General features: G+C 39.8%; 1 protein-coding gene across 1 annotated transcript in view; it reads left to right on the top strand.

The window, feature by feature from the left end:
* Positions 1 to 25,450, top strand: part of LOC127869715 (lysosomal-trafficking regulator-like) — a 140,056-nt gene that overhangs the window by 50,792 nt on the left and 63,814 nt on the right. Inside the window, exons 14-26 of the mRNA XM_052412371.1 lie at positions 2,625 to 2,801; positions 3,752 to 3,893; positions 5,274 to 5,409; positions 6,264 to 6,447; positions 7,456 to 7,649; positions 8,176 to 8,418; positions 8,752 to 8,961; positions 9,872 to 10,168; positions 10,589 to 10,904; positions 11,535 to 11,966; positions 12,842 to 12,982; positions 13,191 to 13,336; positions 16,266 to 16,435. Of these exons, the coding sequence (XP_052268331.1) occupies positions 2,625 to 2,801; positions 3,752 to 3,893; positions 5,274 to 5,409; positions 6,264 to 6,447; positions 7,456 to 7,649; positions 8,176 to 8,418; positions 8,752 to 8,961; positions 9,872 to 10,168; positions 10,589 to 10,904; positions 11,535 to 11,966; positions 12,842 to 12,982; positions 13,191 to 13,336; positions 16,266 to 16,435 (2,788 nt within the window). The remainder of the gene's footprint in view (positions 1 to 2,624; positions 2,802 to 3,751; positions 3,894 to 5,273; positions 5,410 to 6,263; positions 6,448 to 7,455; positions 7,650 to 8,175; positions 8,419 to 8,751; positions 8,962 to 9,871; positions 10,169 to 10,588; positions 10,905 to 11,534; positions 11,967 to 12,841; positions 12,983 to 13,190; positions 13,337 to 16,265; positions 16,436 to 25,450) is intronic.

Genomic DNA, 25,450 nt, shown 5'->3' with positions numbered 1-25,450 from the left:
TATTGGAAAACTTCTATTTTTTTATGACAATAATATCCATATTTATAGACAGCACACTTATTATTATAAAGTACCGTTACATTTACAAGCCCACTTTTTATGCCCCCCTTCAAAGAAGAGGGGGTATATTGTTTTGCTTGGTCGGTCTGTCCACCAGATGGTTTCCGGATGATAGATAACTCAAGAAATCTTAGGACATAGGATCATGAAACTTCATAGGTAGATTAATCATGACTGGCAGATGACCCCTATTGATTGTCAGGTCACTAAGTCAAAGGTCAAGGTCACAGTGAGTTGAAACAGTAAAATGATTTCCAGATGATGAATTAAGAATGCTTACGCCTAAGATCATGAAACTTCATAGGTACATTGATCATGACTTGCAGATGACCCCTATTGATTTTCAGGTCACTAGGTCAAATGTCAAGGTCACGGTGACTCAAAATAGTAAAATAGTTTCCGGATGGTAACTCAAGAATGCCAACAGCTAGGATTATGAAACTTCGTAGGTACATTGATCATGTCTGGCAGATGACTCCTATTGATTTTCAGGTCACTAAGTCAAAGGTCAAGTTCACAGTGACAAAAAAACGTATTCACACAATGACTGCCACTACAACTGAAAGCCCAAATTATTTCGCGCGACACACCGTCCAATGATGGTGAACAAATGTGCCAAATGATTTTAAAATCTGACGATGAACGACATAGTTATGGCTCGGACAAGCTCATTTATGGCCATTTTTGACCTTTGAACTCAAAGTGTGACCTTGACCTTGGAGATATCGACGTAATTATTTCGCGCGACACACCGTCCAATGATGGTGAACAAATGTGCCAAATGATTTTAAAATCTGACAATGAACGACATAGTTATGGCCCGGACAAGCTTATTCCGCCAGCCCGCCAGCCAGCCCGCCAGCCAGCCAGCCCGCCCGCATTCGCCAATCTAATAACCAGTTTTTCCCTTCGGAAAACCTGGTTAAAAAGCCCCATCAATATGCACGAAATAAATTTTTTGGATGGGGGGTGCATATTTATAGCACTGCAGAATTGAATTTGACAAATAAATAAATTGTAATCAAATGGAAACAATATAGAAATAATTAAGGTAATTGTTCTGCAATTATTAAAGACATAAGGTACAATCTACTTTACTCACGCTCGATTGGTTATTCACAGCTTGGGTACTACTTACATGTACCCCTGGTATCATTAAGCATACTTGCATGTACCTCGGGTAAGGTTAATATACTTAAACGTACCCGGTCCTTATTAGACTGTACCCGAGTTGTATTATTGCCCAAAATTCGATGTGGTACAGTGCACTACAGATAAATGTAAAGCCATATTGTTTATCTAAATTAAACTTAGCTTTTGAAAAAACTGCATCAATATGCTTTTTGAGTATAAATTTCGATGATATAAAGACTATTTGAGAAAAAAAATGACATTAATGTGAACATAATTAAAAAAATTAAGCGTACAACAACCCATTTAGCATTTAATTTCCGGCTATATTAAAGTATATTAACTGTAACAGGGTTAGCTCTACATGTAAGTATACTTAAAGAGTACCCGGGGTACAGGTAAGTAGTATCCGAGCTGACAATGACCAATCGAACAACATTGTAATCAAATGAGAACAATATAGAAACAATTAAGGTGATTTTTCTACAATTATTAAATACATAAGGTACCATTACTCAGCATCTACTTAACTCACCAATACAATAACTTGTTTAAAAATAGCAAACACAAACAATATCATGATGTCATATTCATTTTCATGATCACGATGTTATAATCAACAATTTCGAGGTAAAGTATTGTTCAGTCATAACATTTGGAAGTAGAACAACTACAAGTTCAACATTAGCGGGTGGGGTAAATCAGTCTGCACTTAAAGTCATCGATAAGTACACGTCGACACAAAATAGAATGAGTTTAACATAAAGTCATTTGTAAAGAAACACAACAATAAATGCTTAAACTAATAACGGTAATCATCGAATGCTTTTATTAAGAAAAGATACAACAATAACTTATTCTTCAACCATTTTGCAAAATCCGAGTTGTCAAATGCTAAGTAAACAAAGGGCAACTACTCTCAAGTTTTTGGGTTAAATGCTACTTATTTGCTATTTGAAAATAAATACAATATTATAATTATACTTGTTTAAATCAATGATTTCTTCGCCTTATTTACATACCTAAGCGACGGAATGAAAGGGATGAGCTCGCCGGCAAGTTGGTGCTATGTCTTCCCCGATCAAAACCAACAATCGCTCTATTCCGCCCTTACTTAGACGATATATCGAAGCAATGTTCTCATCTCTTAGGTTTTCGAGAACAATCTCTCCCTTAAAAGCCTTGGCATTGGTAATTGTTCGTCTCCTGCCATCTTGGATGACAAAAACGACCGCCATTACGTTAATTTACGGGTGCCCTTACCCAGTCGTATATTTATGTATGAAATTTATGTAATTTTAATTTACGATTTGCTTGATGAAACGCGATTTCATCGAAACATCGTAATTTATGTAAATCGTAATTTACAACCAGTCGTAAATCGTTGATGAAACGGCTCCCTGGGTGGTGAAGGGTTTGACCTACTATTCCAGTTGCAAGCCCTTTTGAGCAGGAAGTGTGGTCCAAGTGTGCGCTGAAGCTCAACCTGCATGACTCCTTGACCTGGCCCCCTTTCCAAACAGGGCTCACCCTGACCATGTGGATGTGTCTGGAGAACAGGGCCCTACACAGGCAAGGGCCCAACCTGCACATGTATGACCTTGAACTTGGTATGAGCATTTGTTGAACTTTGTTTTAGACCTTTTTGCTCACAATATATCGTCTTGTATAATCGTTTTTTATGCCCTTGTTTGGGTGGAATATAACAGTCTCTCTGGCTGTCATTCTGTTTCCAGAGTTTTTTTCCTTAACACAGATATTGACATGATTTTAGGTTTGTGATTCTACGTACACAACGTACAGATCAAGATGAGTATTGTTCATGTCCATTGCTTTTTGACGAAGTTACAGGCCTTTGACTAAGGAATTTTCTCTAGAATAACAATTTTTTTTTAAATTTTTTCTGAGACACTTGCAGATATTGATCTGATTTTTTATGCGGGAGTTAACCTACATGATTTACAGATTAAGTTCAAATTATGTTCCAGTCCATTGATTTTTATCAAAGTTACAAGCTTTGGGCTTATGAATTCAACTTTTCGGTTTTGTTTTTTTTCCAAAAAGCTTTCAGATATTGATCTTATTTTTGGTGTGTTAGTCTACCTTCATGATTGAAAGATTAATTTCGCGTTTAATTCAAGTCCATTGATTTTTTACAAAGTAACGGACTTCTAACTTATTATTTTTATTTTCAAACTATAGACATATACATGTACTGTAATGATGTGTTTAATACAATGCTTTGTAACTTGTGATAAAAACTAACTTATTTTGATCAGTATGAAAATGTGAATAATTCACAATTGGTTTATTTGGTTCATGCTTTCAAAGCCAAGCTAAATGAACTAGTCTGAATTGATCTCTAACATTGTTGTATTAACTTTATACATTTTACACTCAATCTGTGCAAATGGTGCTTTATGCTTGTGCTTAAAGTGTCATCCCAGATTAGCCTGTGCAGTACGCACATACTAATCAGGAACGCCACTTTCTGTCTAAACAGGATTTTTGCTTACAAGAATTGAAAATGTACATTACAGCAGAAACTGTCGTTTTCTAGGTGACAGGTTTACCACTGTTGGGGAGGAAGTCACCCCACCGCCAGGTCACATGACAGGATGTCTGCATGTGGTCTCCATAGGAACCAGAGAGAAGATGCTGGAGGTGTGGACAGCTATAGCCAGTGGGTCCTTAATATTCAGGTACATTGCTAATCTATTAACCCGATTAACCACTCAGATAAACGCGTTTGAAGTCCCTTAGAAAATCGGATTGAATTAAAGACCTTTCTTACTACATCTAAGTTTTAAAGGCTTTATTTCCCACCCTGAGATACTGATTAGCAGCAAACAGCATAAAACCTGAACAGACTGCAAGGTTGCTTAGCAGCAAACAGCATAAAACCTGAACAGACTGCAAGGTTGCTTAGCAGCAAACAGCATAAAACCTGAACAGACTGCAAGGTTGCTTAGCAGCAAACAGCATAAAACCTGAACAGACTGCAAGGTTGCTTAGCAGCAAACAGCATAAAACCTGAACAGACTGCAAGGTTGCTTAGCAGCAAACAGCATAAAACCTGAACAGACTGCAAGGTTGCTTAGCAGCAAACAGCATAAAACCTGAACAGACTGCAAGGTTGCTTAGCAGCAAACAGCATAAAACCTGAACAGACTGCAAGGTTGCTTAGCAGCAAACAGCATAAAACCTGAACAGACTGCAAGGTTGCTTAGCAGCAAACAGCATAAAACCTGAACAGACTGCAAGGTTGCTTAGCAGCAAACAGCATAAAACCTGAACAGACTGCAAGGTTGCTTAGCAGCAAACAGCATAAAACCTGAACAAACTGCGAGGTTGCTTGCAGGCTGCACTGGATTTATGCTGTTTGCATAAATCCCTTTTAAACTTTTGCTTCTGAGAGGGAAAGGCTAAATAACTTCAGTAAGTGGATTATGTGTTACTAGGAGGCGAATCAACCCAGGGAAGACTTGAACAATAAAGAATTGTCCGTCAATCTGTCCATGTGTCACAAAATCAATTTTTTTGCGGGGGATAAAAAATTAAATGAATTTGCTTGTTCTTTTTTTTCAGTGTAATAAATTATGATACAACACCTATATTAATCAACTTATAGTATTCCTTTTTATGTTTGTTTTATACATTGTAAATGCTATAAAAAGGAACATTTGTTTAGACTTCTAACATTATTACATGAAAATAATGAAGTCATTCCACAGTTTAAAGTCGGGCAAGAATATTTGAGCCTGGCTCTGGGAAAATTGGGTATAATGCATGTGCTTAAAGTGTAGTCCCATATTAGCTTGTGCAGTATGACAGGCTAATCAGGGACAACACTTTCTGTCACAACTGAATTTTCCCTAAGAAAAGACTTCCTTAAATCAAAAGAATCTTGATAATGTAGTGTCATTCCTGATGATCCTGTGTGGACTGTACAGGCTTATCTGGGATGACACTTTAGGCACATGCATTACACCCCTTTTCCTCAGAGCAAGGCTCAGTTTGATATTATCTGAAGAAGTTATTTACCGCACCCCTTGACTCCCATCCCCCTGCTATACGCACAGGCTGACCAGCGAGTGCAGTGACACAGGTCTGGTGGTTCAGGAGAGCACGCTGACTGGAGTGCTCCCCCCTGTTACCTGGCAACACCTTGCCATCAGCTACCTGGAGGAGCTGGATGGCAGTACCCTCACTGGCAAGGTACTTACCAGGGGTGTGATTATTCCTCCTTTCAGCTGATTTCCTTCCTATGAATGTTATACTTATTTCACAATTAGTTATGAACTTTGCTGTGTTACATAAAAATGAAGAATTTTCTTGAACGCTGTAGGGGGGTAGAGCATTTTCCTCCTCAGAGGCGGTTCTTAAATCACATCCCTGCTTATGCAAGCTCGCTTAATGCATGTTGGTAGAGTGAAGTCCCTGTTAGGACTGCACAGGGTAATCGGGGACCACAAATTCAGCCTGTTTTTTTTGTTTATAATAGGCCTCTTTTAAGAAAAAATAAGACTGGCAAGGTGAGTCTGAAACCTTGGGCAAGGTTAAAAAAGAAAAGAAAAATATTTATAATACTAAAATATATGAATTCAGATTTTAGGGAAACAATGGTATCTTAAACTTTATTTTTTTCATGTTTGTACTAACTTTGGTCACAAAAGAGACTCCTTGAGTTCAGATAAGCAAAGTAAAAAAAAATAATTGCAGCAACAAAATTTGCCATTTTGAAAAAACTGTTGCCATTTTTCGCAAATGTTTCACATTTTAAAACCATTGCGATAGATAGCAAGACCTCTATATAGGATCAAGGAAACACTTGATAAATTATAGCCTTGCTCTGGGAAAATGTGGCTTAATGCTGGGGGTAAAGTGTCGTTCCAGATAAGTTTTTGCAGCCCACAGAGGCTTATTAGGTAAGACACTTTCAGTTAAAACTAGATTTTCATTAAGAAGAGACTTCCTTAAATAGAGGAGTGTGTTGTTCCTGATTCATCTGAGTACAAACATTAAGCGCATCTCATTTTGTTTGACCCAATTATGTACACTTTTTTTCCCAGGTGAACCTTCTATTGGATGGCTGGCAGAGTCACAGTTTTGTACTGGACCATCCGTTTGCTGCCATCCGCTCACGCCCCAAGTCTGCACAGCTGCCTGCATTCCTCTGTGTCGGCCATGTTGTATCCGACCCCCATATCTCACAGCTGGGGAACTGGAGTGTTGGCCAGATGATGGTGTTCAAAGGTTGTAAAGATGTCATTGTTCATTTGAGTCGTGTTCTGAGAAAACTGGGCATAATGCATTTGCGTAAAATGTCGTGTCAGATTAGCCTGTGCAGTCTGCACAGGCTAATCAGGGACGACACTTTCCACCTAAATTGGATTTTTGCTAAGAAGAGACTTCATTTAAATGAAAAATGTCATAAAAGTGGAAAGTGTTGTCCCTGATTAGCCTGTGGGGACTGCACAGGCTAATCTGGGACGACACTTAACGCACATGCATTATGCCCAGTTTTCTCAGAACACACTCATTTAATACTCTATGATTTTATCTGCGCTCTGAGAAAACCAGGCTCCATGCATGTGAGTAAATTGCAGTCTGCACAGGCTAATCATGGAAAACACTGTCCACTTGTATGAACTTTTTCGTTTAAGGAATTTTCTCTTGATGAAAATCCAGTTTCGGCGAAAAGTGATGTCCCTGATTGTGCAGACTGAACAGTCTTATCTGTGAAGACACTTTACGCTCATGCATTAAGCCCAGTTTTCCAAGAGCTTGACTCATTTGCTTTCGTCTGTGGGGATGTTGTTTATTGGTGCATCTTACATTTCATCAAATATTTCATTATGACTTAAATTTATCATGAGATATTCAATAATACAGGATCCTGAGCAATCACAGTATGAAGCTGACCTGCGTTAGCAACACAAACATTCTTATTTTTTTAGCTCAAAATTTGAATTTCCTTCATCTGAGTATTGAGAATGTGGGTCAGGGCACAAACAATGTCGAAGGTCAGATAAAATAATGTCAACATATTACCCCTCTAAATCAAGTTTGACTCAGACTCAAAGCTCAATAAACTTCTGTTGATATATATTTGAGCATGAGGATCAAACTCGTCTAAAAAAAATCCAAATTGAGTCAGAATATTGACTTAAGTATGTTTTTGATACTAGGCCTTATGATGCATTTACAGGATTATACAGAGTTGTCTACTATTGCCTAAACCTATCTGTATTCTGTATACAGGTGCCTCATTACCAAAGGATGCCCTGTTTCACCTGTACACACTGGGACCTAACAACCGCAGCACATTGAAGTGTGACTCCAGCCCTGCCCGTGGATCATACGCCCCACACCTTCACAAAAATGTGGTGGCACATTCCAGAATCCCTTATGAGAAGCTTGTACAGAACCATGCTATGGACCTCAGGAATTTAAGAGTAAATTTGAATATGATTTCAATAATAAGCTTGACTATCCTCCGAACTATTCTTCTCGCCAATTCGTCCTAGTTGGTTTTATGGTTATGCTCATGATAAGGTTAAGGAAATAAATTTCAGTATCAACTTTTTTTATAGAATATAAATATGGACTGTGCTCTGTGAAAAATGGATTTAATACATGTGCGTTAAGTGTCATCCCAGATTAGCCTGTGCAGTCTATCATGCATTAAACCCCCTATTCACAGAGCACGGCTCATATCAATCAATTCGTAAAGCAATGAAAATATAGTTTTGTGGAAATTAATGCCTTGTTTCTTTTTGTAATCAATATTTCAGGTTTTAAATTTGCAAATAACGCTCTTGGTAACTTTAACATAAAGTCACCATCAACTATGTCTTAACAGTCTTGATATTATTGGACAGACGGAAAATATACATTACACTATCAAAGCACAAAACATCATTACATTGAGCATAAGTAAAGCTGAGTCATTCATTGATCTTTTTTGCTTCAAAATTTCAGCAATATTTAATCTTCTCCTACGACCCAAGGAAAGGTCCAGCAGTATTTTTTGAGTACCAAATCATAGGCAAACATGAACTTCCTGTCAACCAGTTGACCTCAAATGACCCCATGTTGACCCAGCAGGCAAAGGTCGTGACCCCAGTATGTCAAGGTCACCTCCATAGCAACGGTTTCACAGATCTGGAGAAGGCAGTGGATGGATCTGGAGGAATTGCATCATTTTTGTTCCTAGTTGCCAAGGTAACTTATTCAAATGGCATTTGTGATTATATTAAATTTCAGTGTTCATGGGGCAATTTTCTGGTTATGGTTGATATTATAGTTTTAATCAAGTGAGTTTATTTATGATTTCAGATACAGGTTAACAAGGTTGTATGATAATTTTGTCTGCTATACTTGTGCATGAAAAGTGTTCAGAGTTTAAAAATTTTGTTTGTTAGATCTTATTTTCAAATTCAGCATGTATCTATTTTGTCTTTTATCTTAAGGAAAATAAACAGAGTTAATTAAACTTGTTTAATTGGATAACATTTTCTAATTGAGCTTTTATTTAAAAAAAATTATGCAATTCAGGTGTACGAAAAGTGCCCGGAGTCATTCCCAGGCAACCAGTTGTCACCAACGCGGGTAGAGCAAGCCCAGGCGGAGGTACTGAGGGTCCTGTTGTATGTGATCCAGCACTCTTCCCACCTCCACCAGGAGTACACCAGTCTGCAGGGCCACGACCTCCTGTGTAAGGTGCTCACCAGCTCCCGAAGTGTGCCTGGTCTGCTCATATTGAAGGTTGGTGCTCAGGGAAAACAGGGCTTAATGCATGTGTTGTCCCAAAATAGCATCTGCAGTCTGCACAGGCTAATCAGGGATGAGCCCTTTTACTTTAATGGAATTTGTTGTTTATGGGACGTCTCTTCTAAACGATAATCCAGTCTAGGCAGAAAGTGTTGTCCCTGATTAGACTGTGCAGATCTCACATGCATTAAACCACATTATCACATAGTTCGTCTAAAATCTTTGTGTAAAAAATTAACCAAAGTCTGCAGGGCCATGATCTCCTGTGTAAGGTGCTCACCAGCTCCCGCAGTGTGCCTGGTCTGCTCATATTGAAGGTGGATGGAGTGTTGAGTGAGTTTATTTGAGCCACACTTTGAGCTGCGCAGGCAAAGCAAGGACATCACTTTCCGCATAGACCAATGGGTGATTAGTAAATATTAAAAGAGCAACATATGTATCCAATGTATCCAAGAAGGGGAAGTGGCCGTAAAGCACTTGTAACACACTGCTGAGTTTTTCCCTATTTTATAGGTTTCGATTCACTGTTTTTACAGGTGCTGTTTTGGAAGTCCATCATTTATATTCCTTTTCTTCAACAAAATTGATATTTTAGAGATTCTTTTGATCCGCATGGGACATTACTTGTGCACAAATGGCTCTTTTTCAGAATAATTTTAAGAGAGACATATATCAGCCTTCCATCTACAACCTATGAACACAGTCATAATGACACTCATTAGCCCTTTCCCCATCAGAAGCAAAGTGAAAATTGCTTTTGGTGCTCTTCAGTATCTTACGGATAGAAATGAAGCCTTTAAACTTGATTGTAGTAAAGCAGACTTAAAATTTAAATAGATTTTCTAAGGGACTACAAACACATCAAAGTGTGTTTAAACGGGTTAAAGTATGTTATATTCTACAGGTGCTGTTTGATGCAGCAACGACAGAGACGTTATTCAAAACCACATTATCCACTTTGGAGCTCAATCTTAAGCCAAGAACAGACACTGTGATAAGAGATATCTCCATCATAGAACATCTCATACTAGACTGGAGAATCTGGGAGTCAAGCGCAGGGTTTATGGGGTCAAAAGGGGTCATGGAAGTTGTGTTTGCAGCCCTGGCGAATTTGGTCTCTGAAGAGCACCCATATCAAGAGTATAACATCAAGCACTTTGTGGCCATAAATATTGTGAGCAAAATCTTCAAGATATATCAGGTAAAGTTTTATCATTTATGTACAGGTATTACATTTGAAATATCTGACATTTATGCTTCAGCACTTAATAATTGTAAATGAAATATTAATGAACAATAAATCATGTAGAATATATAGGCCATGCTCTGGGCTAATGGAGCGTAACGCAGTTGGCACAGGTTAATCAGTGACAATACTTTCCGTTTTTAAGGGATTTTTTCTTTCAAAAGGAATTTTCTCCTTAAAGAAAATCCTGTTTTAGAGGAAAATGTTGGCCCTGATTAGCCTGTGCAGACTGCACAGGCTGATCTGGAAATACTTTTTACACATATGCATTAAATCATTTTTTTAGAGTGATCCTCAATTTCATTTTCAACGAATAACGGATTTCATGGAAAAGATGACATCGCACAAATTATGACATGGTCTGTAACATTGCAGGAGCGCATACAGGATGGATTTCACGCCCTCCCAATTTCGGTGAGTGGTCACGTGATCTCCATCATCCAGAACCTGTCAGGCTCGCCCCCAGACAGTCACCTGATCACAGAGATCTGTCACTTCCTGTTGCTCGCCCACCCGGCCGCCTTTACATACATCAACCACATGCGGATGTCGTTCTACTTCAACCTGCCATGGACGCAGCCTGATGCTGTCCCGGGGCTGAGGTGGCGGGTGGGACAGATGAGGGCGCTAGAAGGGGACGCCTTACCATCCCATAGCACTCCTATTAAGATGGGGTTTTCAGGAAATGAAGGTACATGTATGTTTGCATCTTGAGAAATAGTGAACACATGTGATGGCATTCTAACCTGTAATTGACTGACCAGTTAGTCCTCAAAAACTAAGCAAAGCCATGCCAAAAGTTTAGCTTGGCTGTTTGTTTGAGGGCTGATTTGGAGGTCACCTAAAGGAAAGAATGTCTGAAGTAGTGTTCACTATTTTTTATTATAAACAGACACTGTCATTTCACTAATATAAACTAACATCATGCATTTGGTCTGTCAAAGAAAGTGTCTAAAATGCTAAGCTTCTTTTAATGGGTTTAATATGGGTTTTAAGATAACAATATTTGCTGTACCATACTTGTATTACGCAGGAAACAACATTAAATGTGTGATAAATTAGCCGCACTCTGGGAAAACAGGGTTTAAAGCATGTGGGTAAAATGCTGCTGCAGATTAGCCTGTGCAGGTAAAACACTTGCACTTGACTGGATTTTGCTGGATTTTCAAAGAAGAGTTTTCCTTTAAAGAAAGAAATGAAATAAAAGAGGAAGGTGTCTTTCCTGATTAGCTGACTGCATAGGCTGGGACAACACCTTTAGCACATGCGTCAAGTCCCATTTTCGAAGATCTAGGTTCAAATAATTTTTGTTATACTGCAGATCCAGATATTGTCTCAACCATTTCATCAATGAGACATCTAGGTCCGGAGTTTGAGTCTGCGGTGCCTGAAAAAGCCCAGGAGGCCATTGCGAGCCAACAGGATGGAGGAAGCAACCTGGCCACTGGAGACAAATCACACAGTGAAATGCTTATTGATAAAAGTTATGGCAAAACAACAACTGCTGAGTCAGAAAACGATTTTATAGAGTTAAAAACCATGGACACCAATTTTGAACAGGCTGGTGGCAAAACAAATTTTGAAACTGTTTTTTTTAGCGATGATAAAGATTTACGTGATATGGAACCACATGACACGTCGTTAAAATTGTCGCCCAGAATACCAGAAAATTTTGAAACTTTGTATAAGAGTGTTACTGAGGAGGAAGCTAGTTATCTGGATGATGTGGAAAAAAACACTGACATTGATGAAGGTAGGTTAAATAATTATTTGACTTCGTTGAAAACTATGTAAGTATTATTACTTTAAATATTAATTAGTACATGTTTTTCAAATATTTGATGCACACCTCTATATTAATTACTGTAGATTCATCTATTTCTGTTTACATGAAGTTTTTGTGGATTCATAAAATCTGGCATTTTGTTTTACCTAAAATTTATGGATTGTTTTGCACATTTGATTTTGTGGTTTTGAGAACGAACAAAAGTCCACAAACATTTAATGTCTGACAAATAATTTTGGTTTCACAGTTTTTGCAGTGTTTTATGTACCGGTAGTTAAATGCTCAATACTCAGTAAAAAATGCGAGAAATTATTTTAAATGCAAGTTTTTTTTCTTACATGACTGCACATTTTTTTTAAGACTCAAATGTCAGGACAGATTTTTTATATTTATAAGAAAAAGATCTCTGTTATATCAAATTAGCCTAAAATAATTCACAACTGTTATTGTCACTGTCTTTTGTCTGTTCTTTATGTTAAATGTACAGGAACTATACTTTGTTGTGATTTATTGAACACTTATTAAATTGTTTTGACAGGACCTGTTCAGAAATTTCATAATTTTTATGTTTCAATGTCATTCAAAATGGACATCAACTTCAAAATTATGTAATTCAGCTTGAAGCATGATTTAAGCCATGCTCTTATTTCATGTGTGTAAAGTGTCATTCCAGGTTGCCTGGGCATTCTGCACATGCCATGCTAATCCACTAATCTGGAAACACTGGATTTTCATTTCCATAAAGGCAGAAAATGGTGTTCCTGGCTTATCTGGGACGAACCTTTATAAACATGCATTTACCAAGAACTCTGCTTATTTCTGTTTGTCTTTTGATTGTTAAGACTTCCAGGTCATAGAAACTGACGCACAGCCTGAAGATTCCATTGCCTCTGAAGAAAACGCCAAAAACATGTCCTTGAACTTTGACGATGAAAATGCAGAAATGGTTAAACAGGAGGAGGGATTGACAGCTCTGTGTGTTGGTATGTTCTTGTGACTAATAAAGACTTTGTTGTTATATTTTAGTAATGAACACATATTGTTTTGATGTTTTAGAGGTCTTAGTGGAGATTAAATCATTTTTATCATTTTTAGCAACCTATTTTCACAGGTCAAAAAAAACATTATATTGGTAGACGTAGATCAGTCAATATGCTTTCTTTCTTGCAAGATGTGTATTTTCTGTTACAGGCTTACTGCGTCATCTCTCTTCCTTGATCCAGATTATGCCAGACAAAATGGTGGAAGAAATGTTTTGTACATTGGCAATCAATCCACATATCTTCATCGTCCTGGCCCAAAACAGCTCTTCAGAAGTTAGAGACAGTTGTATTCAGGTATGTATTGTATATTTAACCAGGTTTTCCGAAGGAAAAAACTGGTTATTAGATTGGCGAATGCGGGCGGGCTGGCTGGCGGGCGGGCGGAACAAGCTTGTCCGGGCCATAACTATGTCGTTCATTGTCAGATTTTAAAATCATTTGGCACATTTGTTCACCATCATTGGACGGTGTGTCGCGCGAAATAATTACGTCGATATCTCCAAGGTCAAGGTCACACTTTGAGTTCAAAGGTCAAAAATGGCCATAAATGAGCTTGTCCTGGCCATAACTATGTCATTCATTGTGAGATTTTAAAATCATTTGCCACATTTGTTCACCATCATGGGACGGTGTGTCGCACGAAAGAATCACGTCAATATCTCCAATGTCAAGGTCGCCACGACTAAAAATAGATTTTTTTTAAAAACAAACTTACAAAGGGGGTTAATTTTGTTTGTTCACTTCAAAAGTTCAGTTTGAGTTTTCTCCCTTTATCAGATTTTTTTTCACAATGAAAACCTGGTTTTGTGACAATTTTATCCCTTGTTTTTATATTTCTTGGTAAATAGAAACATGTTTTTGAGTACTTATGAACTGTCTGTAAATGAACATTTGGCAAACAAAAAAAACAACATAGGAACTTTAGCAGAGGGAATTTTTAATGATCTAGTTACATATTATGCTGCATTTTGTTTGCATGAGCCATATATGGGGCTGATATGTAAGCTTCATGTAAAAAGAGAACATTAATTCAGCAAATGTATGATACTTAAAAAATCAAGGGTTGAAGGTTAAAATATTGTTTGTTCTGAAGTGTAACTGAACCATATGCAAGTTTAAATCTCAAGCCACACAATTCTGGTGGTATACAACGGTTGTAATCTGGATCTACACAATTTGACGGAAAAAAAACTCATCAGTAGATATGAGGAATGCTTACCTATTTTATGTAGCAATGGTCAATGTTCAAATAAAGTTGATGGGGTGTATGATTTAGAAAAGATTTTTAGAGGATCAGATGGTATGGAAGCTTGAGTTAGAGGATCAGATGGTATGGAAGCTTGAGTTAGAGGATCAGATGGTATGGAAGCTTGAGTTAGAGGATCAGATGGTATGGAAGCTTGAGTTAGAGGATCAGATGGTATGGAAGCTTGAGTTAGAGGATCAGATGGTATGGAAGCTTGAGTTAGAGGATCAGATGGTATGGAAGCTTGAGTTAGAGGATCAGATGGTATGGAAGCTTGAGTTAGAGGATCAGATGGTATGGAAGCTTGAGTTAGAGGATCAGATGGTATGGAAGCTTGAGTTAGAGGATCAGATGGTATGGAAGCTTGTTAGAGGATCAGATGGTATGGAAGCTTGAGTTAGAGGATCAGATGGTATGGAAGCTTGTTAGAGGATCAGATGGTATGGAAGCTTGAGTTAGAGGATCAGATGGTATGGAAGCTTGAGTTAGAGGATCAGATGGTATGGAAGCTTGTTAGAGGATCAGATGGTATGGAAGCTTGTTAGAGGATCAGATGGTATGGAAGCTTGAGTTAGAGGATCAGATGGTATGGAAGCTAGAGTTAGAGGATCAGATGGTATGGAAGCTTGAGTTAGAGGATCAGATGGTATGGAAGGGGATCAGATGGTATGGAAGCTTGAGGAGGATCAGATGGTATGGAAGCATGAGTTAGAGGATCAGATAGTATGGAAGCTTGAGTAAGAGGATCAGATGGTATGGAAGCTTGAGTTAGAGGATCAGATGGTATGGAAGAGGATCATATGGTATGGAAGCTTGAGGAGGATCAGATGGTATGGAAGAGGATCAGATGGTATGAAAGCTTGAGGAGGATCAGATGGTATGGAAGAGGATTAGATGGTATGGAAGCTTGAGGAGGATCAGATGGTATGGAAGCTTGAGGAGGATCAGATGGTATGGAAGAGGATCAGATGGTATGGAAGCTTGAGGAGGATCAGATGGTATGGAAGCTTGAGGAGGATCAGATGGTATGGAAGAGGATCAGATGGTATGGACGCTTGAGGAGGATCAGATGGTATGGAAGCTTGAGGAGGATCAGATGGTATGGAAGAGGATCAGATGGTATGGAAGCGTGAGGAGGATAAGATGGTATGGAAGCTTGAGGAGGATCAGATGGTATGGAAGCTTGAGGAGGATCAGATGGTATGGAAGCGTGAGATAGATCAGATGGTATGGAAGAGGATCAGATGGTATGGAAGCTTGAGGAGGATCAGATGGTATTGAAGCTTGAGGAGGATAAGATGGTATGGAAGAGGATCAGATGGTATGGAAGCTTGAGGAGAATCAGATGGTATGGAAGCTTGAGGAGGATCAGATGGTATGAAAGCTTGAGGAGGATCAGATGGTATTGAAGCTTGAGGAGGATCAGATGGTATGGAAGAGGATCAGATGGTATGGAAGAGGATCAGATGGTATGGAAGCTTGAGGAGGATCAGATGGTATGGAAGAGGATCAGATGGTATGGAAGCTTGAGGAGGATCAGATGGTATGGAAGAGGATCAGATGGTATGGAAGCTTGAGGAGGATCAGATGGTATGGAAGCTTGAGGAGGATCAGATGGTATGGAAGCTTGAGGAGGATCAGATGGTATGGAAGCTTGAGGAGGATCAGATGGTATGGAAGCTTAAGATCTGTTGGAGCCTCCTTCTGACAAAACTAGGCTTAAATTTTATGTGCGCAAAGTGTCGTCCTAGAATAGCTTGTGCAGTCCGCACAGGCAAATCCAGGACGACACTTTCCACCTACACTGGATTTTCATTATGAAGGTACTTCTTTTCAAGGTAAAAAATACCCCCAAAAAAGCAGAAAAAGTGTTGTCATTGATTTGCCTGCGTGGACTTCACAGGCTAATCTGGGATGTCACTTTACGCACTTGCATTAAACCCTGTTTTCCCAGAGCCCGCTTCAAATCTTATTCAGGTCTTGTGGCAGTACTTGAAGCGCAGTTCCAGCAGTGAGCTCGAGCCATTTTTCAAGATGGAAGGCTTCCACCTGCTTGCTGCCCAGCTGTTCCAGTTCCCCACCCACACCAGCCAGATGGAAACGGCATTCTCTATTCTCATGCAGAGAAAATTTAACATAGATGATGGGTAAGTTGTTGAAATGTTTAAGGAGGAAGCAATTAATGAAGTTGCGGTAACCTTGAGTTTGTTGGAACATTGTGTGAACCAACTAGTGGATGTGTGGAGTCAAATCAATCTTTGTTACTGGTAGAGGCTTAAGTTAGTACATGGCAAACTGGTCGTAAAAGAGGGATGTCATTTAGGCTTTGTAAGGTGCTTTTATATTTAAATAATCTTGATTATATGTGACAATAAATGTATTTCATTTTCCAAAATTAAGGCTAGTGTGCATAGTATGTACCATGAAGTATGTAGCTACTGATATCTGTTTGTAGTATCCTTATTGTAAAATGTAGCTACTTGTACCAGGCAAAGACTAGTTCTATAAATGAGATATGTCACTGCCTGGTTTGAACGAAGAGGTAAGTAGCCACTTACTGATGTCCATTTATGGTTTCTTTAAGTATTGTAAAATGTTGATCCTTGTCCCATGCACGGGCCAGTGCTATAAGGGTATTAAACCAGCACATAGCATGTACCAAGAAGTAAAACAACACTGATGTCCCTCCATACTTTCTGTGATGTAGAATGTAGCTCCTTGTTCCAGGCACAGGCTAGTACTAGTAGAGAAACACACCAGCACATATTATGTACCAAGAAGTAAGTAGCCACAGATGTCCTTCCATTGTTTCTGTTTTGTAGAATGTAGCTCCTTGTCCCAAGCACAGGCTAGTGCTAGTAGAGAAATACAACAGCATATAGAATGTACCAAGAAGCAGGTAGCTACTGATGTTGATACATCGTTTCTGTATTGTAGAATATAGCTTCTTGTCCCAGGCACAGGCTAGTGCTAGTAGAGAAATACACCAGCACATAGAATGAACCAAGAAGTAGGTAGCTACTGATGTCCTTCCGTAGTTTCTGTATAATTGTAAAATGCAGCTCCTTCTCCCAGGCACAGGCTAGTGCTAGTAGAAAAATACACGAGCACATAGAACGTACCAAGAAGTAGGTTGCCACTGATCTCCAACCATAGTTTCTGAATGGTAGAATATAGCTCTTTCGCACAGGCTAGTGCTAGTAAAGAAATACACCAGCACATAGAATGTACCAAAAACTAAGTAGCCACAGATGTCCATCCATTGTTTCTGTATTGTAGAATATAGCTCCTTGTCCCAAGCACAGGCTAGTGCTAGTAGAGAAATACACCAGCACATAGAATGAACCAAGAAGCAGGTAGCTACTGATGTCGATACATAGTTTCTGTATTGTAGAATAAAGCTCCTTGTCCCAGGCACTGGCTAGTGCTAGTAGAGAAATACACCAGCACATAGAATGAACCAAGAAGTAGGTAGCTACAGATGTTTTTCCGTAGTTTCTGTATTGTAAAATGCAGCTCCTTCTCCCAGGCACAGGCTAGTGCTAGTAGAAAAATACACCAGCACATAGAATGTACCAAGAAGCAGGTAGACACTGATGTCCATTGATTGTTTCTGTATTGTTGAATGTAGCTCCTTGTCCCAAGCACAGGCTAGTGCTAGTAGAGAAAAACACCAGCACATAGAATGTACCAAGAAGTAAATAGCCACTAATGCCCATTGATTGTTTCTGTATTGTTGAATGTAACTCCTTTTCCCAGACCAAGGCTAGTGCTAGTAGAGAAATACACAATCACAAAGAATGTACCAAAAAGTAGGTAGCCACGGATGTCCATTGATTGTTGAATGTAGTTCCTTGTCCCAGGCACAGGCTAGTGCTAGTAGAGAAATACACCAGCACATAGTATGTACCAAGAAGTAGGGAGTCACCAATGACCATTGATTGTTTCTGTATTCTAGATTATAGCTCCTTGTCCCAGACTCAGGCTAGTGCTAGTAGAGAAGTACACCAGGGCATAGAATGTACCAAGAAGAAGGAACCTACCAAGGTCCACCCATAGTTTCTGTATTGTTGAATGTAGCTTCTTGTCCCAGACACAGGCAAGTGCTAGTAGAGAAATACACCAGCAAATAGAATGTACCAAGAAGTAGGTAGCCACTGGTGTCCATCCATTGTTTCTTTATTGTGGAATATAGCCCCTTGTCCCAGGCACAGGCTAGTGCTAGTAGAGAAATACGCCAGCACATAGTATGTACCAAGAAGAAGGCAGCCATTGATGTCCATCCATAGTTTCCATAATGTAGAATATAGCTCATTGTCCCAAGCACAGGCTAGTGCTAGTAGAAAAATACACAAGGACATAGAATGTACAAAGAAGAAGGCAGCCATTGATGTCCATCCATTGTTTCCATAATGTAGAATATAGTTTTTTCTGTATTGTTGCATGTAGCTTCTTTTCCCAGGCACAGGCTAGTGCTAGTAGAGAAATAAACCAGCACATAGTATGTACCAAGAAGTAGGTAGCCACTGATGTCCATCCATTGTTTCTGTATTGTAGATTGTATCTCCTTGTCCCAGCTACAGGCTAGTGCTAGTAAAGAAAAACACCGGCACATAGAATGTACCAAGAAGTAGGAAGCCACTGATGTCCATCCATTGTTTCTGTATTGTAGAATGTAACTCCTTGTCCCAGGCACAGGCTAGTGCTAGTAAAGAAAAACACCAGCACATAGAATGTACCAAGAAGTAGTTAGCCACCGATGTCCCTCCATTGTTTCTGTATTGTAGATTGTAGCTCCTTGTCCAAGGCACAGGCTAGTGCCAGTAAAGAAAAACACCAGCACATAGAATGTACCAAGAAGAAGGTAGCCACTGATGTCCAACCATAGTTTATGAAGTGTAGAATGTAGCTCCTTGTCCCAGGCACCGGCTAGTTCTAGTAGAGAAATAAATCAGCACATAGAATGTAACAAGAAGTAGGTAGCCACTGATCTCCAACCATATTTTCTGAATTGTAGAATCTAGAAACTATGGCACAGGCTAGTGCTAGTACAGATACACCAGAACATAGAGTGTACCAAGAAGTAGGTAGACACTGATATTCATCCATTGTTTCTGTATTGTAGAATGTAGCCCCTTGTCCCAGGCACATGCTATTGCTAGTAGAGAAATACACCAGTGCATAGAATGTACCAAGAAAAAGAAACCTATCAAAGTCCACCCATAGTTTCTGTATTGTTGAATGTACTTGTCCCGGACACAGGCTAGTGCTAGTAGAGGAATACACCAGCAAATAGAATGTACGAAGAAGTAGGTAGCCACTGGTGTCCATCCATAGTTTCTGTATTGTTGAATAAAGCCCCTTGTCCCAGGCACAGGCTAGTGCTAGTAGAGAAATACGCCAGCACATAGTATGTACCAAGAAGTAGGTAGCCACTGGTGTCCATCCTTTTTTTATTTGTATTATAGAATGTAGCTCATTGTCCCAAGCACAGGCTAGTGCTAGTAGAAAAATACACCAGGACATAGAATGTACCAAGAAGAAGGCAAGCATTGATGTCCATCCATAGTTTCCATTATGTAGAATATAGCTTCTTGTCCCAGGCACAGGCTAGTGCTAGTAGAGAAATACACCAGCACATAAAATGTACCAAGAAGAAGGTAGCTACTGATTTCCATTCATAGTTTCCATTATGCAGATTATTGCTCCTTGTCCCAGACACAGGCTAGTTCTAGTAGAGAAATACACAAGCACATAGAATGTACCAAGAAGTAAGTAGCCAAGGTTTTCCATCTGTTTTTTCTGTATTGTTGAATGTAACTACTTGTCCCCGGCACAGGCTAGTGCAAGTAGAGAAATACATCAGCACATATAATGTACCAAGAAGTAGGTAGCTACTGATGTCCATCCATTTTTTCTGTATTGTAGAATGTAGCTCCTTGTTCCAGGCACAGGCTAGTGCTTGTAGAGAAATACACCAGCACATAGTATATTCCAAGAAGTAGGTAGCCACTGGTGTCCATCCATTGTTTCTGTATTGTAGAAACTAGCTTCTTGTCTCATACACAGACTAGTGCTAGTAGAGAAATAAACCAGCACATAGATTGTACCAAGAAGTAGGTAGCCACTGATGTCCGTTGATTGTTTCTGTATTGTAGAATGTAGCTCCTTGTCCCAAGCACAGGCTAGTGCTATTAGAGAAATACACCAGCACATAGTATGTACCAAGAAGTAGGTAGCCACTGATGTCCGTCCATTGTTTCTGTATTGTAGAATGTAGCTCCTTGTCCCAGGCACAGGCTAGTGCTTGTAAAGAAAATCACCAGCACATAGAATGTACCAAGAAGTAGGTAGCCACCGATGTCCATCCATTGTTTCTGTATTGTAGATTGTAGCTCCTTGTCCAAGGCACAGGCTAGTGCTAGTAAAGAAAAACACCAGCACATAGAATGTACCAAGAAGTAGGTAGCCACTGATGTCCATCCATAGTTTCTCTATTGTAGAATGTAGCTCCTTGTCCCAGGCACAGGCTAGTGCTAGTAGAGAAATACACCAGCACATAGTATGTACCGAGAAGCAGGTAGCAACTGATCTCCAACCATAGTTTCTGAATTGTAGAATCTAGAAACTATGGCACAGGCTAGTGCTAGTAAAGATACACCAGCACATAGAGTGTACCAATAAATAGGTAGACCCTGATATCCATCCATTGTTTCTGTATTGTAGAATATAGCTTCTTGTCCCAGGCACAGGCTTGTGCTAGTAGAGAAATACACCAGCACATAGAATGTACCAAAAAGAAGGTAGCTACTGATTTCCATTCATAGTTTCCATTATGCAGATTATAGCTCCTTGTCCCAGACACAGGCTAGTGCTAGAAAAGAAATACACAAGCACATAGAATGTACCAAGAAGTAGGTAGCCAAGGGTGTCCATCTGTTTTTTTCTGTATTGTTGAATGTAACTACTTGTCCCAGGCACAGGCTAGTGGTAGTAGAGAAATAAACCAGCACATAGTATGTACCAAGAAGTAGGTAGCCACTGGTGCCCATCCATTTTTTTCTGTATTGTAGAATGTAGCTCATTGTCCCAGGCACAGGCTAGTGCTAGTAGAGAAATAAACCAGCACATAAAATGTACCAAGAAGTAGGTAGCCACTGATGTCCATCCATGCTTTCTGTATTGTAGAAACAAGCTCCTTGTCCCATACACAGACTAGTGCTAGTAGAGAAATAAACCAGCACATAGATTGTACCAAGAAGTAGGTAGCCACTGATATCCATTGATTATTTCTGTATTGTTGAATGTAGCTCCTTGTCCCAGGCACAGGCTAGTGCTAGTAGAGAAATACACCAGCACATAGTATGTACCAAGAAGTAGGTAGCCACTGATGTCAATCCATTGTTTCTGTAATGTGGATTGTAGCTCCTTGTCCCAGGCACAGGCTAGTGCTAGTAAAGAAAAACACCAGCACATAGAATGTACCAAGAAGTAGGTAGCCACTGATGTCCATTGATTGCTTCTGTATTGTAGACTGTAGCTTCTCGTTCCAGGCACAGGCTAGTGCTAGTAGAGAAATACACCAGCACATAGTATGTACCAAGAAGTAGGTAGCCACTGATGTCCTTCCATTGTTTCTGTATTGTAGAATGTAGCTCCTTGTCCCAGGCACAGGCTAGTGCTAGTAAAGAAAAACACCAGCACATAGAATGTACAAAGAAGTAGGTAGCCACTGATGTCCATCCATTGTTTCTGTATTGTAGAATGTAGCTCCTTGTCCCAGGCACAGGCTAGTGCTAGAAGAGAAATAAACCAGCATATAGAATGTACCAAGAAGTAGGTAGCCACTGATGTCCATCGATTGTTTCTGTATTGTAGAATGTAGCTCCTTGTCCCAGGCACAGGCTAGTGCTAGTAGAGAAATACACCAGCACATAGTATGTACCAAGAAGTAGGTAGCCACTGATGTCAATCCATTGTTTCTGTAATGTGGATTGTAGCTCCTTGTCCCAGGCACAGGCTAGTGCTAGTAAAGAAAACCACCAGCACATAAAATGTACCAAGAAGAAGGTAGCCACTGATGTTTGTCCTTTGTTTCTGTTTTGAAAAATGTACCTCCTTGTCCCAGGCACAGGCTAGTGCTAGTAAACGAAAAACACCAGCACATAGAATGTACCAAGAAGTAGGTAGCCACTTATGTCCATCCATTGTTTTTGTATTGTAGATTGTAGCTCCTTGTTCCAGGCACAGGCTAGTGCTAGTAAAGTAAAACACCAGCACATAGAATGTACAAAGAAGTAGGTAGCCACTGATGTCCATCCATAGTTTATGAAGTGAAGAATGTAGCTCCTTGTCCCAGGCACAGGCTAGTGCTAATAGAGAAATACACCAGCACATAGTATGTACCAAGAAGTAGGTAGCCACTGATGTTCATCCATTGTTTCTGTATTGTAGATTGTAGCTCCTTGTCCCAGGCACAGGCTAGTGCTAGTAAAGAAAAACACCAGCACATAGAATGTACCAAGAAGTAGGTAGCCACTGATGTCTATTGATTGCTTCTGTATTGTAGAATGTAGCTTCTTGTCCCAAGCACAGGCTAGTGCTAGTAGAGAAATACACCAGCACATAGTATGTACCAAGAAGTAGGTAGCCACTGATGACCATCCATTGTTTCTGTAATGTAGATTGTAGCTCCTTGTCCCAGGCACAGGCTAGTGCTAGTATAGAAAAGCACCAGCACATAGAATGTACCAAGAAGTAGGAAGCCACTGATGTCTGTCCATTGTTTCTGTATTGTACAATGTAGCTCCTTGTCCCAGGCACAGACTAGTGCTAGTAAAGAAAAGCACCAGCTCATAGAAGGTACCAAGAAGTAGGTAGCCACTGATGTCAATCCATTGTTTCTGTATTGTAGATGTAGCTCCTTGTCCTAGGCACAGGCTAGTGGTAGTAAAATAAAACACCAGCACATAGAATGTACAAAGAAGTAGGTAGCCACTGATATCCGTCCATTGTTTCTGTATTTTAGAATTTAGCTCCTTGTCCCAGGCACAGGCTAGTGCTAGTAGAGAAATAAACCAGCATATAGAATGTACCAAGAAGTAGGTAGCCACTGATGTCCATCCATTGTATCTGTATTGTAGAAACTAGCTCCTTGTCCCATACACAGACTAGTGCTAGTAGAGAAATAAACCAGCACATAGATTGTACCAAGAAGTAGGTAGCCACTGATGTCCATTGATTATTTCTGTATTGTAGAATGTAGCTTCTTGTCCCAAGCACAGGCTAGTGCTAGTAGAGAAATACACCAGTACATAGTATGTACCAAGAAGTAGGTAGCCACTGATGTCAATCCATTGTTTCTGTAATGTGGATTGTAGCTCCTTGTCCCAGGCACAGGCTAGTGCTAGTAAAGAAAAACACCAGCACATAGAATATACCAAGAAGAAGGTAGCCACTGATGTTCGTCCATTGTTTCTGTATTGAAAAATGTACCTCCTTGTCCCAGGCACAGGCTAGTTTTAGTAAAGAAAAACACCAGCACATAGAATTTACCAAGAAGTAGGTAGCCACTGGTGTCCATCCATTGTTTTTGTATTGTAGATTGTAGCTCCTTGTCCCAGGCACAGGCTAGTGCTAGTAAAGAAAAACACCAGCACATAGAATGTACAAAGAAGTAGATAGCCGCTGATGTCCATCCATAGTTTATGAAGTGTAGATTGTAGCTCCTCGTCCCAGGTACAGGCTAGTGCTAGTAGAGAAATACACCAGCACATAGTATGTACCAAGAAGTAGGTAGCCACTGATGTCCATCCATTGTTTCTGTAATGTAGATTGTAGCTCCTTGTCCCAGGCACAGGCTAGTGCTAGTAAAGAAAAGCACCAGCACATAGAATGTACCAAGAAGTAGGAAGCCACTGATGTCTGTCCATTGTTTCTGTATTGTACAATGTAGCTCCTTGTCCCAGGCACAGACTAGTGCTAGTAAAGAAAAACACCAGCACATAGAATGTACCAAGAAGTAGGTAGCCACTGATGTCAATCCATTGTTTCTGTATTGTAGATGTAGCTCCTTGTCCTAGGCACAGGCTAGTGCTAGTAAAGAAAAACACCAGCACATAGAATGTACAAAGAAGTAGGTAGCCACTGATGTCCGTCCATTGTTTCTGTATTTTAGAATGAAGCTCCTTGTCCCAGGCACAGGCTAGTGCTAGTAGAGAAATAAACCAGCATATAGAATGTACCAAGAAGTAGGTAGCCACTGATGTCCATCCATTGTTTCTGTATTGTAGAAACTAGCTCCTTGTCCCATACACAGACTAGTGCTAGTAGAGAAATAAACCAGCACATAGATTGTACCAAGAAGTAGGTAGCCACTGATGTCCATTGATTATTTCTGTATTGTAGAATGTAGCTCCTTGTCCCAAGCACAGGCTAGTGCTAGTAGAGAAATACACCAGCACATAGTATGTACCAAGAAGTAGGTAGCCACTGATGTCAATCCATTGTTTCTGTAATGTGGATTGTATCTCCTTGTCCCAGGCACAGGCTAGTGCTAGTAAAGAAAAACACCAGCACATAGAATGTACAAAGAAGTAGGTAGCCACTGATGTCCATCCATAGTTTATGAAGTGTAGAATGTAGCTCCTCGTTCCAGGCACAGGCTAGTTCTAGTAGAGAAATACACCAGCACATAGTATGTACCAAGAAGTAGGTAGCCACTGATGTCCATCCATTGTTTCTGTAATGTAGATTGTAGCTCCTTGTCCCAGGCACAGGCTAGTGCTAGTAAAGAAAAGCACCAGCACATAGAATGAACCAAGAAGTAGGAAGCCACTGATGTCCGTCCATTGTTTCTGTATTGTAGAATGTAGCTCCTTGTCCCAGGCACAGGCTAGTGCTAGTAAAGAAAAGCACCAGCACATAGAATATACCAAGAAGTAGGTAGCCACTTATGTCCATCCATTCTTTCTGTATTGTAGATTGTAGCTCCTTGTCCCAAGCACAGGCTAGTGCCAGTAAAGAAAAACACCAGCACATAGAATGTACCAAGAAGTAGTTAGCCACCGATGTCCATCCATTGTTTCTGTATTGTAGATTGTAGCTCCTTGTCCAAGGCACAGGCTAGTGCTAGTAAAGAAAAACACCAGCACATAGAATGT

Source organism: Dreissena polymorpha, chromosome 2 (genome assembly GCF_020536995.1).
Source record: "Dreissena polymorpha isolate Duluth1 chromosome 2, UMN_Dpol_1.0, whole genome shotgun sequence".
Taxonomy (NCBI): domain Eukaryota; kingdom Metazoa; phylum Mollusca; class Bivalvia; order Myida; family Dreissenidae; genus Dreissena; species Dreissena polymorpha.
This window is presented reverse-complemented; position numbering and strand designations above follow the sequence as displayed.